The sequence below is a fragment of the Lactuca serriola genome, chromosome 1, assembly GCF_051521515.1.
Source record: "Lactuca serriola cultivar US96UC23 chromosome 1, Lser_US96UC23_V15, whole genome shotgun sequence".
Lineage (NCBI taxonomy): Eukaryota > Viridiplantae > Streptophyta > Magnoliopsida > Asterales > Asteraceae > Lactuca > Lactuca serriola.
The window spans coordinates 72,518,948-72,531,524 of record NC_136408.1 but is presented as its reverse complement, the minus strand read 5'-3'; the positions used below and the strand labels follow the sequence as shown (position 1 = coordinate 72,531,524).

The window sequence follows — 12,577 nt, the reverse complement described above, 5'->3', positions numbered from 1 at the left end:
TTTGGAAATTAGACTAATTCAATGACAAAGTGTCAAGTGAAGGACTAGGAGATCGAGTACACAAAGTTGTGTGTTGATCAAAGGCCACCACAAGAGTAACGAGATATTCGTCATGATTTACTAAAGGTTTAGTAAATATGATTATACTTACAAGATTAAGTGTAATTCTAAATTGATTAAAAAAAGTTTAAATCAATAGTAGAACGAATAACAAGAATCAAGTAGGCAGAAAGATAAAAGTTTCTCCATTCTAAGAAGAAGGGAGAGTATCTTTTATGCTTTATGATAGGTCTTAATGATTAAGAACCATATCTTAATTGATCCTCTAAGTAAGTCTTGGTACAATTGTATGTCCAAGAAGAGGAATCAAAGATTGAAGAAATGGTCAAATCAAGAAGTCAATCATACTTCGTTCCAAAACAAGTCTTAGAGTTAAGATTGTGACATTGAGTGAAAAGTATTAAGAAGGTTTGAAACATTCATTAAATGTGGTAAGTTATGATGTCTTAGATAAGACAAAGACCAACTAGGACCAATTTATGAAGAGTTTTGATAAAAGCTACACTAACTCTTGAATATTTGTTTGTCAAGAAATGTTTTGACAAGAGAATCATATATGTCAAGGAGTCAGTGGGAGTCTTTATAGTCTTGAAAAGTTTCAAGAACAAATCAAATAAACCTTATCGATCATCACTAGCACACGAGTTGAGGTTTACAACCTATCGTGATGACATTATTTGGTTTCTGTGCCAATCCAATCGAGTAAATTATGCATGTGAGTTCTATGAGTTCTCATAAAAGGCAAAGCACCTTAATCAATGAAAGGCACATTGATAGGAAAGGGTGAGCTGCTTAACTACTTGGAAGACGTGGTGGGCAGCTGTGCTACCATAAGGCAAGAAATCAAGATTAAGAAAGTTCTGTCCATATGAGTTTGAATTTGTCGTAAACTTTTGTTTTAACAAATTCACATGGATAGGAACACATACGCCATTTAAATCTAAGTGTCATAAGATTTCCTCCTTCATGAAAATGATTGTGAGGAAATGCTTTCACTAAGAAAGATTTTAAGAAGATAGTGATTGTAAAATTGCATTCTCGAATTCAATTATGGTTACGGTATCCCTTTCCATAATTTGAATTGTGAGGTTTGGCAATTAGTCTTAAGTGTTTAGACACACATATGAACTATTGAAGACAAAGGTGTATAAGTTCAAAAAGCCTTGATAAAAGATTATCAAAGCATTAAGTATTAGAAACATGAACTTAAAAAATTCAATAAATATTGATTTTTGAAAGTCAAGATGTTTATGAATACATGTCGAAGCTAGTGGGAGCATAAGTGTTATGTTTTATAATAATCATCATGATAGTGGGAGCATAAATGTTATGATTGTATGATTATTAAGGCACGTATTGCAAAGTTGGCAATATTAATTATAGAAAACAAGAGTCATACTTTGCAAAGTTGTAAGAGTTGAAAGGTTGTTTTGCTATAATTAAGGGAGAGAATATTATGCTTCACTTCAAATCTAAAGGATTAGGTTGAGAAATGTTAATAAATTTAGTCAAAGGTACATAGTGTGTTCTTAAAATTTCGATTATGATTACGACATTCCTCTTCACAATTCGAATTTTGAGAACATAGCAAATAAAACATTATGCGTCGTGTCCCATACGCTTCGGGTATAGGATCGATTGCAAATGCTTTAATGTTTGACCATTCTAAAAATTTTCCAAATGTCTAGCGCATTTAGAGGGAAAAGGGACTAGAATCGGTTTTGACTAAAATAATTAAACAACTATCAAAGGACAATTCAAAGTTCGACGAGGATTGGTCGCTTGTGAGTAGTTGGAAGTATAGTATTGGAAAATATGGAAATGTTTCCATATTGGATGGATCATATCGACATCATTACAAATAGAAAAGATTCTATTAAGAATGAGTTGTCATGAGGAAAATATGGAAGCGTGTTCATATTAGGAAGTAAATATTGAAAATCTATGTCTAGATTAGAAACTTTTATGCAAAAGGATGTTCAAAGGAATGTACTTTGAGAGAGAGACATCATATCTAAGGAATTGTCTTGTAACAATCTCCGATAGAGGACTTTGTAATATCATTGGCAATAGTCTTTGTGACTTTGGTGCAATGACATTACGAAAGGATAGTTGCATAAAGTGTTAGAATCTAGCATATTCTATAAGTAACAAGAATTTGATATTCTTTAACTTGTGGAAAACGGATTTGGAGTTGTGAAATGAGAAGGATTGGAAATGCGTTCAATGTGATCTATTTCACAAAGTAAGAACCATAGGTAAACATTGTGTGCATGCCAGGAGCATGGGACAAGTGTTGGAATTCAAGTAAGAAGTTGATTACCCGAAACGACAAATAATGAGTAATCGATATGGTGATAAATAAAAGGAGTTTTATTTATACTCAAAGGTTTGAGGCCATATGGGATTAGTATTATTCTTGTGTTTCACATTTGCATGTTTTGACTTCCAGAATAATTGAGTTTATTAAGAATAATCGAATTATTCAAACGGGCCACAGTCGTTCATATGTTGGAAGTAGATATGAATGAAGACTGTCATGAATTGGTGTGTGGATTGTCTATAAGGTATTAGACATAAGCAAATGTTTGCTGCAACGTTCATGAGTGCTTATGAATAAGATTTGAGCATTGGATTAAACCCACGCTCACTTGGATCGCTCCATGAATTGTATCACGAGTGATTGGTGAGACGATAACATCTTATATTCTTGAAACCGAGATGTGTGAGTTGTATCTTGCAAATCGGTTGCACATTGATAATATGTAAATACACTAGTAACTTGGTGTTATAAAACATATTGTTGTGATTCGGTGGGTGAGTGCAAGCAAGCATTGTATCAAAGTTTATCCGTTCCTTTTATTCAAAGTAGGATAAAAGCGATATCTTTGGGCCCCTCGATGGTTTAGTGATGACAAACGTAAATGCTCGGCCGGGCTAGGGCTAATTTGATTTGTTCAATTAGTCTGTCGTCATAAATCAGAAATCGAGAAGTAGTACAAAGAGAATGATTTGAAATCATATCTCATATGATATCTAGAATGGAGGAATATATGATCCCTTATCTAAGGACACGCGTATTTGATATGATCAGAGTTGACAGCGGCTTTGGAAAGCTACGATTGCAGATCGGGATCCGAAGTCATACGCAAAATAGTTATTAGACTTATCCAAGTGGGAGACTGTTGGATTAGTGTCTAAGTCCATAACTATTTTGGTATGTACTTGACCCGTTGGTGCATGGTCCTTTTGGGTTGCCTTCACCGAAGCAACTTGATAGGATGAATTATGGAGAGAAAGGACTAAATATGATTTATTAATATATTATGAGAATAATATATTAAAGGAGAAATCATATTGTTTAATTAATATTAGTCAATAATTAATTGGTAATTAGTTTTGTGACTAAAAGAGATTAATTAAACTTAAGGGACTGGAATTGTAATTATAAGATAATTGCAATTTGGGCCATGGATTGCCTTTTACTATAAGGTGGATGAATTCTAATGGGGAAGCCCATATGAAGTCATCCAAGGCTTTAAGAAAGGGCTCCATGGGTTGCTTAGGGCTTAAGCATCCAAATTAGGGTTTCCTTGTTAGATAACCCTAATAGCCTCGCTATATATAGAACCCTTAAGGCTCAAAAACGTGGACAAGCAACCTTCTAGGGTTTTCACACATTTTGGGCAGCCTCCATCCTCTCTCCTCTTCATCCTCTTGCTTATGGTGTTTGTGAGCCATTAGAGGAGTGACACTTGTGACTCTAAGCCTTCCAAAGTCAATTCAAGGAGGAATTGGGATTGTTATTGCTACATAACAATCAAGGTAATATCTTAAACCTAATTATATGTTAATATTGATTTCCATATGCTAGAATTAGGGTTTATAGTCTTGGATTCAAAGCATGTATAATAGAGAAACCTAGATCCAAACATTAGGGTTTGTATGAGCACATAGGATGTCTTATGACCAAAACCCATCAACATGGTCTTACATCCAATGCCATGGGCTACCCCACATGATCTTTACCTAGGACTGTCATGGACTACCCCACATGGTTTTACATCCAATGCCACGGGCTTCCCCCGGGGTCTTCCCTGCAAATACCATATATAACTAAATAGCATATCATGCATCACATAAATATCTACACATAACACATACATAAACCTGTAAGGATGCCGTGGCTACCCCAGGGTCTTATACCAATGTGCAATGGGCTACCCCACATGGTCTTCAATGCAAGTATCACAAAGACAACTAGTATATCACATAATTACCAGCATACCACCTCGCATAAAGCTAACTATCATATCACACAACATAAGATGGGCCGGCCTTGGTGCCTTAGACCCATTGGTAAGGTGAGAAGACTCACCTACAACTGTCGGCTGAAGAAATAAGATCACGCTGCTCCAACCACCGACACGAACCCCTCCACTGGTCAACACCAAATAACTGAACTCAATAAATACCAATAATTACCAAAATACCCCTAGAAGTCGAATGGACAACTCTTGGTCAAAGTCAAAGTCAAACCTCCTGACCGACTCTACTCGCCGAGTCAACCCGCTGACTCGTCGAGTCCAAGAATCTTTGAGTCCCGTCCTGCTCAACTCACCGAATCGTCCCTCAACTCACCGATTCACAACTTAACCAAAAAAGGTTAGGGTTCCATGACCAGACTCGCCGAGTCCAAGGCAATCTTCAACAGACTCACCGAGTTGTTCTTCCAACTCGCCGAGTTCATGCACATATTCATACAACTCGTCGAGTACACTCATGTGACTCGTCGAGTATCTCCAATTCTCAATCCATTCAGAGGCTTTTCAAGCCATACAGGGGCTCCAATCCATAGATCTACCCTTCTACAAGCTATCCCTCACGTAAAGTTGCAAACTTTATGTGGTACCAAGGAGATATAAGCCCAAAACACACTATGGCTTGGGTTTTAGACAAAGGGGCTTTACCAACAACCCAAGAACTGAAGCTTTATGACATTCTAAGCCATCATGAGTCTAGATCTGGAGCAATAACCCCAGATCTAACTCCCAAATCCGAGATAGGTCTCAAAACATGCTAAGGGACTCCCAAAATAACCACCAAGGATAAACCAAAAAGGAAATAACTTAAGATAAGGCTCCTTACCTCAGAGATGTGCCCAAAACTGATGTAGATCATAGATATATACAAGCCTTTGATGCTAACTTCCAATTTCTCAAGCTCCTTCCACTAATTTCCTCTTCTAAGCCACCAATCTCCTCAACAATGAAGCCTCACACGAATTTTGGGGTTTCTGGAACTCAAAGGGAAAGTAAAGAGGCTGAAGGAGGAACATAACATTCTTTATATAGGGCACAACCCCGTGATTAGGGTTTTTCTCTCTTCAGCACCAACTCATGGAGTCCAACTACCGACTCGACGAGTTGGTCACTTAACTCGCGACCAAAATCCCGCTCCGACACGGCGAGTCGGCATACCTACTCGTCGAGTCCCCTTCTTTATTTACACTTTACCCCCTGAACTCATGATTCTAACTTGGGATGTTACATTTCCTTTCTTGGCCTTTATGATTTCGGGTGTTACACTCCACCGCATCCGACGCATGGAAACCAAACGTATCAAATGCAAATGGTATGAACACGTGCTGATTTTCCATGTACGGTTTCTCATGTTTGGTGACCTTGCATATAGCAGCTTTTAATGCAGCCTGTCCCGCTGTGAAACCCCCGATCCTGAAGCTTATGAGAGGAGATACCCCTGTAAGGTCCACACATGCATGTTTCCCTCCAACCCATCCAAAATCAAAACGTCAGCCGACCTAAGGGTTGACCTTCCTTCTGTCGGGTCAGTCAGGAAATTCACAGAGGCCTCTTTCTTAGCGGAAACGCCGACACGCTTACATATGTCAACCAAAACATCCCTAACCATATTATGCCTGTATCTGAACCCTGGGAGTTCTTTGCAATGAACTGCATGCTCGCTGAAAGAGTCCAAACATGTCTTGCAGCACACCAGACATATCCCATCAGCTAGGAATATTGGAATCATGAGTCGATATTTGAGGATGGTATGATACTCCACCGGAGACATATGTTGGCCAAACCTATATATAGGGATAGCTAGAAGCAAATCATGAGCATGTGGTGCATGTAAACATTGGAAAACTGATTTCTGACGAGCCGCCATATATAATGAAACTGAACATTATCATACTCACGATCATTATCACATCGAAAATTTCAAACTTTAATTTGGAATTAGGTTTTGAAATAAATGCAAAAATGAAGAAATTTTGAAAACATGAAATACTTCATTGGGGATAATCCCAAAGGAAGTACGACTATTAAACAACAAACAAGACATAATTTTTTATACCATTAACACTTGGTAGTGATAACTTGGTAAGGTCGAAACATGAAAATGTATAATTTGAAAGGGAATAAATACAACCAATTTTGATAATTTAATGATAATCTAATATGTTCTTCAACTTGACAAACATTACATAAATTTGAGATTTTTTCATATAAAAAGTCAAATTATAAGAAAGTAAATACTAAAAAACTTGATGATGGAAATGATCTAAGATATTGATGTGAGGATAAATCAGTGGGCTGGTGAAACCCATCCAATTTTATAAAACTACAAATAATGAATAAAATAAAATAGAACTTTAATTATTTTAAGTCTATTGGAGATCAAAACCGAAATAAAATCAAAGAAGAAAGAATGACCGATGTTAAACTGGAAAAATAGACATACTAAAAAGGGAAAATTTCCTCTATATCCTTACAAACTTTAAATATTACTTCAATATCTTTACAAACTTAAAAATTACATATATATCCTTATGAAACTATAAAACTCACATTTATATCCAAATTCATAATTTAATTTGGATTATATCAATTTAATATTAAAAAACTTATCTAAACTTCAAAAATTCCATAAGACTTTACCAAAATACCCTTTTCAATATTAAATTATAAATATAATATTAGGTATTTCTACGTATCGTTAGGGATGGTTTTTTTGTTTCTTTTTTGTGTTCTATAGTTTGCCATGGAAAAATAAATTATGATTTAATATCTTGATGTTTCATGCTTACACAAATAAATTTGTGCATTATCGACGTACAAGTTTGTTTAATTTATGTTTGTAAGTTGGAATATACATGGTCCAGTTTCTTGCTTATGTAATCGTAAGTCAACAACGAGTACGTATTTAGAAAAATTGTTTACTTTAATAAAGAATTGAGGCCATATACAAGGCCACGTTAGTGATTGGTGAGTTTGACATGTGCAACGGCACTTTGTGCTATTAAGAATCATCAATTCATTTTGGTTGTTGCAGGTTTGAGGAACCTATACTTCCGGCAACGGTTTGGGTGCAAGGAGACGAAGGGGAAGAGGATGTGGGTATTGGCTAATCTTTAATTTGGGAAGGGCATTTTGGTAAACTTGTATGAAAATTTTGAATTTTAGATAAGTTCTTAATATTAATTTATATAATCCAAATTAAATTATAAGTTTGGATATAAATATGAGTTTTATAGTTTGAGAAGGACATATGTGTAATGGTATTATTTGTAAGGATATAAAAGTAATATCTAAAGTTTGTAAGGATATAAATGAAATTCTCCTTACTAAAAAAACTACATTGACACATTGACAAAAAATAGCATCCTAACAAAACCGCAAAAATGAATATTTGCTGTCCAATGTGAGCCCAAATTTAGCCCACTAGGCCCAAAATTACAGTCATATAATTTATAAAGTCTTGTGCTCAATCCCGAAACCCTAATCTTTCTTCCTTGCGTCAATCTGAGCAAACTCTCTTCTGCCTACCGGCCGCCGTCGCATTCTCGTCTGCGCCTCCCTCCCTCCCTCCTGAAAAATGGGTCGTGTTCGTACCAAAACCGTCAAGAAATCATCTCGCCTGGTAATCGAGCGTTACTACTCCAAAATGACACTCGATTTCCACACCAACAAGAAAATCCTTGAAGAAGTTGCCATCATCCCATCTAAGCGCCTCCGCAACAAGATCGCCGGATTCTCCACTCACCTGATGAAGCGTATCCAAAAGGGACCCGTCAGAGGCATCTCGCTCAAGCTACAAGAGGAAGAGAGAGAACGCCGTATGGACTTTGTCCCCGATGAATCCGCCATTAAAACAGATCGCATCGAGGTCGACAAGGAGACTATTGACTTGCTTGCATCTCTTGGAATGAGCGAGCTTCCTGGAATTGTCCTCAAGGAGGACACTCCGTTGGTTTCCGCATCGATACCAGGGGCCTATGGTGGTGGTCGTGGTGGATATGGAGGTGGAGCTGGGAGAAGGTACTGAGTTTTTTAATTTGTAGGTTAATTTTGAGTACTTGATATGAATTACGTTTTGTGATGGTTTTAAGACAAAATCTATGCACTTTGTTATTCAGATAATGCGTTTCGATGTTTTTGTTTAGTCAAATGCTATCTTAGTTTTCAATTGTGCTCTACATTAAGCCATTTTGCTTGGGTTTTGAAACTATGGTTTTGCTTTATCTTGTTATAATGTTATCAGCCAACATTCAATATAACATCTATTACAAAAGTTGACAATAAACCCATAGAAATAATGTTTTACAACATTAACAATAACATAAGTAACAATGTTCACAGAATTCCTGAGATTTAACATAGTTAGATTAACAAAATCTTTGAAAGCTTTGTGAAAAAAAATTGTAGCTTTGTATCTTTAATAAACCTTGCACATTTGGAAAATTTAAGTGATTTGGAGTTTTGGCCAATGCAATTTATTACTAAAAATAAACTAAACCAGGCTGTTAACGTGTGGTTAATTATAACTTACACTAAAGTTATGAATTTCTTAGGCTTCATGTCAAACAGAAAGATGTCATGTTGGGCAAATTTGGCATTATGAACTTATGATAGTTATAGAACACGTCAATTATCTATGCAATTAGTTATATAAAATTTCTTCCTCAACTTTTTCTGCCACCAAGAGTTCTTAAGTTCATCAAGAATGCTTTGCAATTGAGATTTTGTCAAATAAGTCATGATCCAACTATAGGGTAATGATTTCTAAAAAAAACTCTTTTAGTCATACAAAACAATTTATATTTTAGATTTTAGATTTTAAATGATTTTATAAAACATAAATTATATCGCTAAAAAATATTTTGTACGTATCATCACTCACAACAATAGGATGCAGTCGGATTATTTCAAGCCTTCTTTGGTAGTTGTTTTGGTAAGAGTGTCATTAACTGTCAATGTTTGGAACGCTCCATTTTATCAATTTATCATTTGTTTACATTCATTTGATTGATACAAAAACATAGTTTATGAAAAAAGCGAACTCTTTGTTTTCAGACCTTCCTTCATAAGCACATGTCGAACAATCATATGGTAATTTAATTAGATTGATGAGCACTTTAGTATAAAGAATAAATCTTTTCTATGACACTAGAAAATGTTATTAATAAGGCCAACACAATTAATCAAATGAAGCTTGCTTTGAATACAATATGCGATGGAAAATATTATAATTTATGTTGTTATATTTTCAATTTGGTTGTTCAAAATGTATTTTCAGTGTCTTTCAAAGTGTAGAATATTAAATGACGTAATATCTAGAAACAAACTTATTGAACGGCAAAAATAAAAAAAGTTTTTTATAAAAGAAAAGGAAAAAGAAGTTTAAAAATCAATACATATATCCTAATGATTGGATGTTTGTGTGAACAACAAGAATTATTATCCGAATATCATAGAAAAATACATTCACTATGCTCCCAAACCGATATTACGTTGCTCAATTGGACTCGTCCTCAAGAGTTATATACCACTTTACAAGTACTATATCAAGCTTCCTTTCTTTTATCACAAATTTATTTTCCTTATTTTCCAACATTTATCGTTTGTTTTGGTTAGTATTGGTCAAAAAAAAAAAAAATCAAATTTTAAAGGTATGGATGAGCATTATGAGACTATTGTTTCTCAACGATGGCAATACTTATAAAATATTTAAAAAATTTGCATGAAATTTTATGACTGCTATAGTATTGGTCAACTTTAGGGTCTATGTCATTGATATAAATACAAATATAACAAATTGGAAACATTATTAAACAATTATACATAATATATTATAAAAGAAATACTCGAGTCGAGATTTAATAGATTTAATGGTAGTCTTTACATTTTCCCTTTCACTCGTAACATGGGGAAGAATAAGTGATGAATCACGAACTTCTATCATAATGTTACCAACTCATCAAACTATAGAATATTGATATCATGGTTGGTCTATTGATTTTACAAGTTTGTGCAAAAAACAAAATAGGCCCTAAAAATATATTTTTTTTAATTAAGAAAACTTCTTTAGTACAACGATAAGTTGATATAAAATTATCAAAACAAAAATTGTAATTGATCCATCATTAATGTGTCGCTAAGTTTAATTTATGTAAAAAAATTTGGACCCCCAATACGACACAAGTCATGTGATTACACACAACACACATGCTTAGGGTCGACCTTGATTGGCAGGGGCAGACGCGGGATTTCATAGTAGGGGTTGCACGGGAAAATTAGGGGTTGCACGGGAAAATTAGGGGTTGCACGATAATAGAAAAAATAAAAATTTTAAAAATTTCGAAAAATTTTCCACTGCGGCCGAAAAATTTAGGGGTTGCCGGTGCCACCCGGGAACCCCCCTAAATCCGCCCCTGTTGATTGGCATGACATGGTTTAATGAGACTCAATCAAAATGTTTGAGAGTTCGGACGTATTTATACATACTTTTAATTTATATAGGAATCAACTAAGCTTTTAATGTAGTTGCTGGAGAATTTACGCAATTATAAATTTTAAAATGGTAGTAAGAAAGAAAACATTAGGTCTCTTTGTGGCATGATGTTATTTTTATCTCGTATACCTAAATATATTGGTTAGATGACACATAGCCATGTATATTGATTGCTTTGATACGAGGCCTTTTTTTTTTTGCCTACTAAATGGAACTTAGATAGGGGAGGCTGAACATGGTATTCACCGGAAATGATAGATGTCATACACCAAGAAAAAAAACTAATAGAAGAAGAAAGAATCTTCATGCTCATGTGTATTCTATAATAAGGTTTAAGGATGTGACTAGCAATTCCATTTTTATTTCACCATAATTGGATGGACTACAAGATGACATAAACAAGATTGAATTATTATTAAAAAATAACTAAAAGAAAGAAAAATAAGAGATAGTGCCTACAATACCATCTACGGAGTTTCTTTAATCAATTTCTAACTGTCTTATTGTCTTTTTTTTTTTTTTTTTTTTTTTTAACCGGCAAATCTAATCTACTCCTAAGCTAACAACACCCATTTCACCTATGTCCACGACGGGACTTGAACCCTCGACCTCAAAGAAGGAGGACACCACCTGATACCGCTGGGCTACAAGCCCGTTGGTAACTGTCTTATTATCTAACTTGCCAACTAAGAAAATTGACCAACCGGATGTTATAAAAGATAGATATTGGTCGATAGAAATAAGCTAATTAATAATGATAATAATAAAATCTATCCCCCCTAATGTGCAAATTACCAATAACAAAGAGAAAACAACATTAAAACATAATACGATCTAAGAATAACATGCAATACCTACTAAAATTTTTTTTCATTTGTATTTACTCTATTTCTTAATAAGAAATTAAATATCATCTTATATTTTATTTCTACAAGTCCTCTTACCTAATTAAATAGTGGTATGTGTAATATTTAATGTTTATTTAATGAAATTTAATGATATTTTAGTTTTAGTATACTAATATAAAACATGTCATCATTTAATTGAGTAGGAGGATTTATAGGAATAAAAATAAAAAATTATTTAATTTCTTTTTTTTTTTTAAATTTCGAAGTTTTTTTTTTTTGGCTCTATTATTTGATTTTCAAAAATACATTTTATTGATTCCCCTTGACCCTTATCGACATGCCACAGTGATGGTTACATACCAATATACCATATTCTATTTAAACAATACTTGATAAAATGCTAAAAAGGGGTCGACCTTCATCCCCTATTTTTCAGCTTTTCACAAACTAACTTCTAATTTTTTTTTCAATCATGCCATCACATCATAGTTAGTTAGGAAAAACAAAATAAAATACCAACTAATCAAGGTAGCAGCAATATATCCTAAATTATTAAAAAACACTACAAGTCTACAAGAATAACCAATTATTCTTTAACATTCCAAGCTATCAAATTTAAGAAGAAAAAAAAAAATACTAAAACAGATACTTCAATATATAATTGAATAATACTTTACAAATAAACTAATAAACTTTTTTCATTATATTTAGTCTACCTTTAAAAATCTCAAAGGTCTTCTTTCTTTGGCTATATTAGTTGATTTTCAGTTATACCTATTATTGGTTCCCCTTCACTCTTACCGACAGCCATGTCGACAGCTTATCTAGTTATGCTTGAATGTTAAACTGACTCA

General features: G+C 34.2%; 1 protein-coding gene across 1 annotated transcript; it reads left to right on the top strand.

The window, feature by feature from the left end:
• The first annotated feature begins 7,855 nt into the window (after window positions 1-7,855).
• Window positions 7,856-8,550, top strand: LOC145092129 (small ribosomal subunit protein eS17-like). The gene has a single exon (XM_079030035.1). It carries the CDS (start codon window positions 7,960-7,962, stop codon window positions 8,407-8,409), a length of 450 nt encoding a protein of 149 aa, XP_078886161.1. The 5' UTR covers window positions 7,856-7,959; the 3' UTR covers window positions 8,410-8,550.
• Window positions 8,551-12,577: the final 4,027 nt, after the last annotated feature.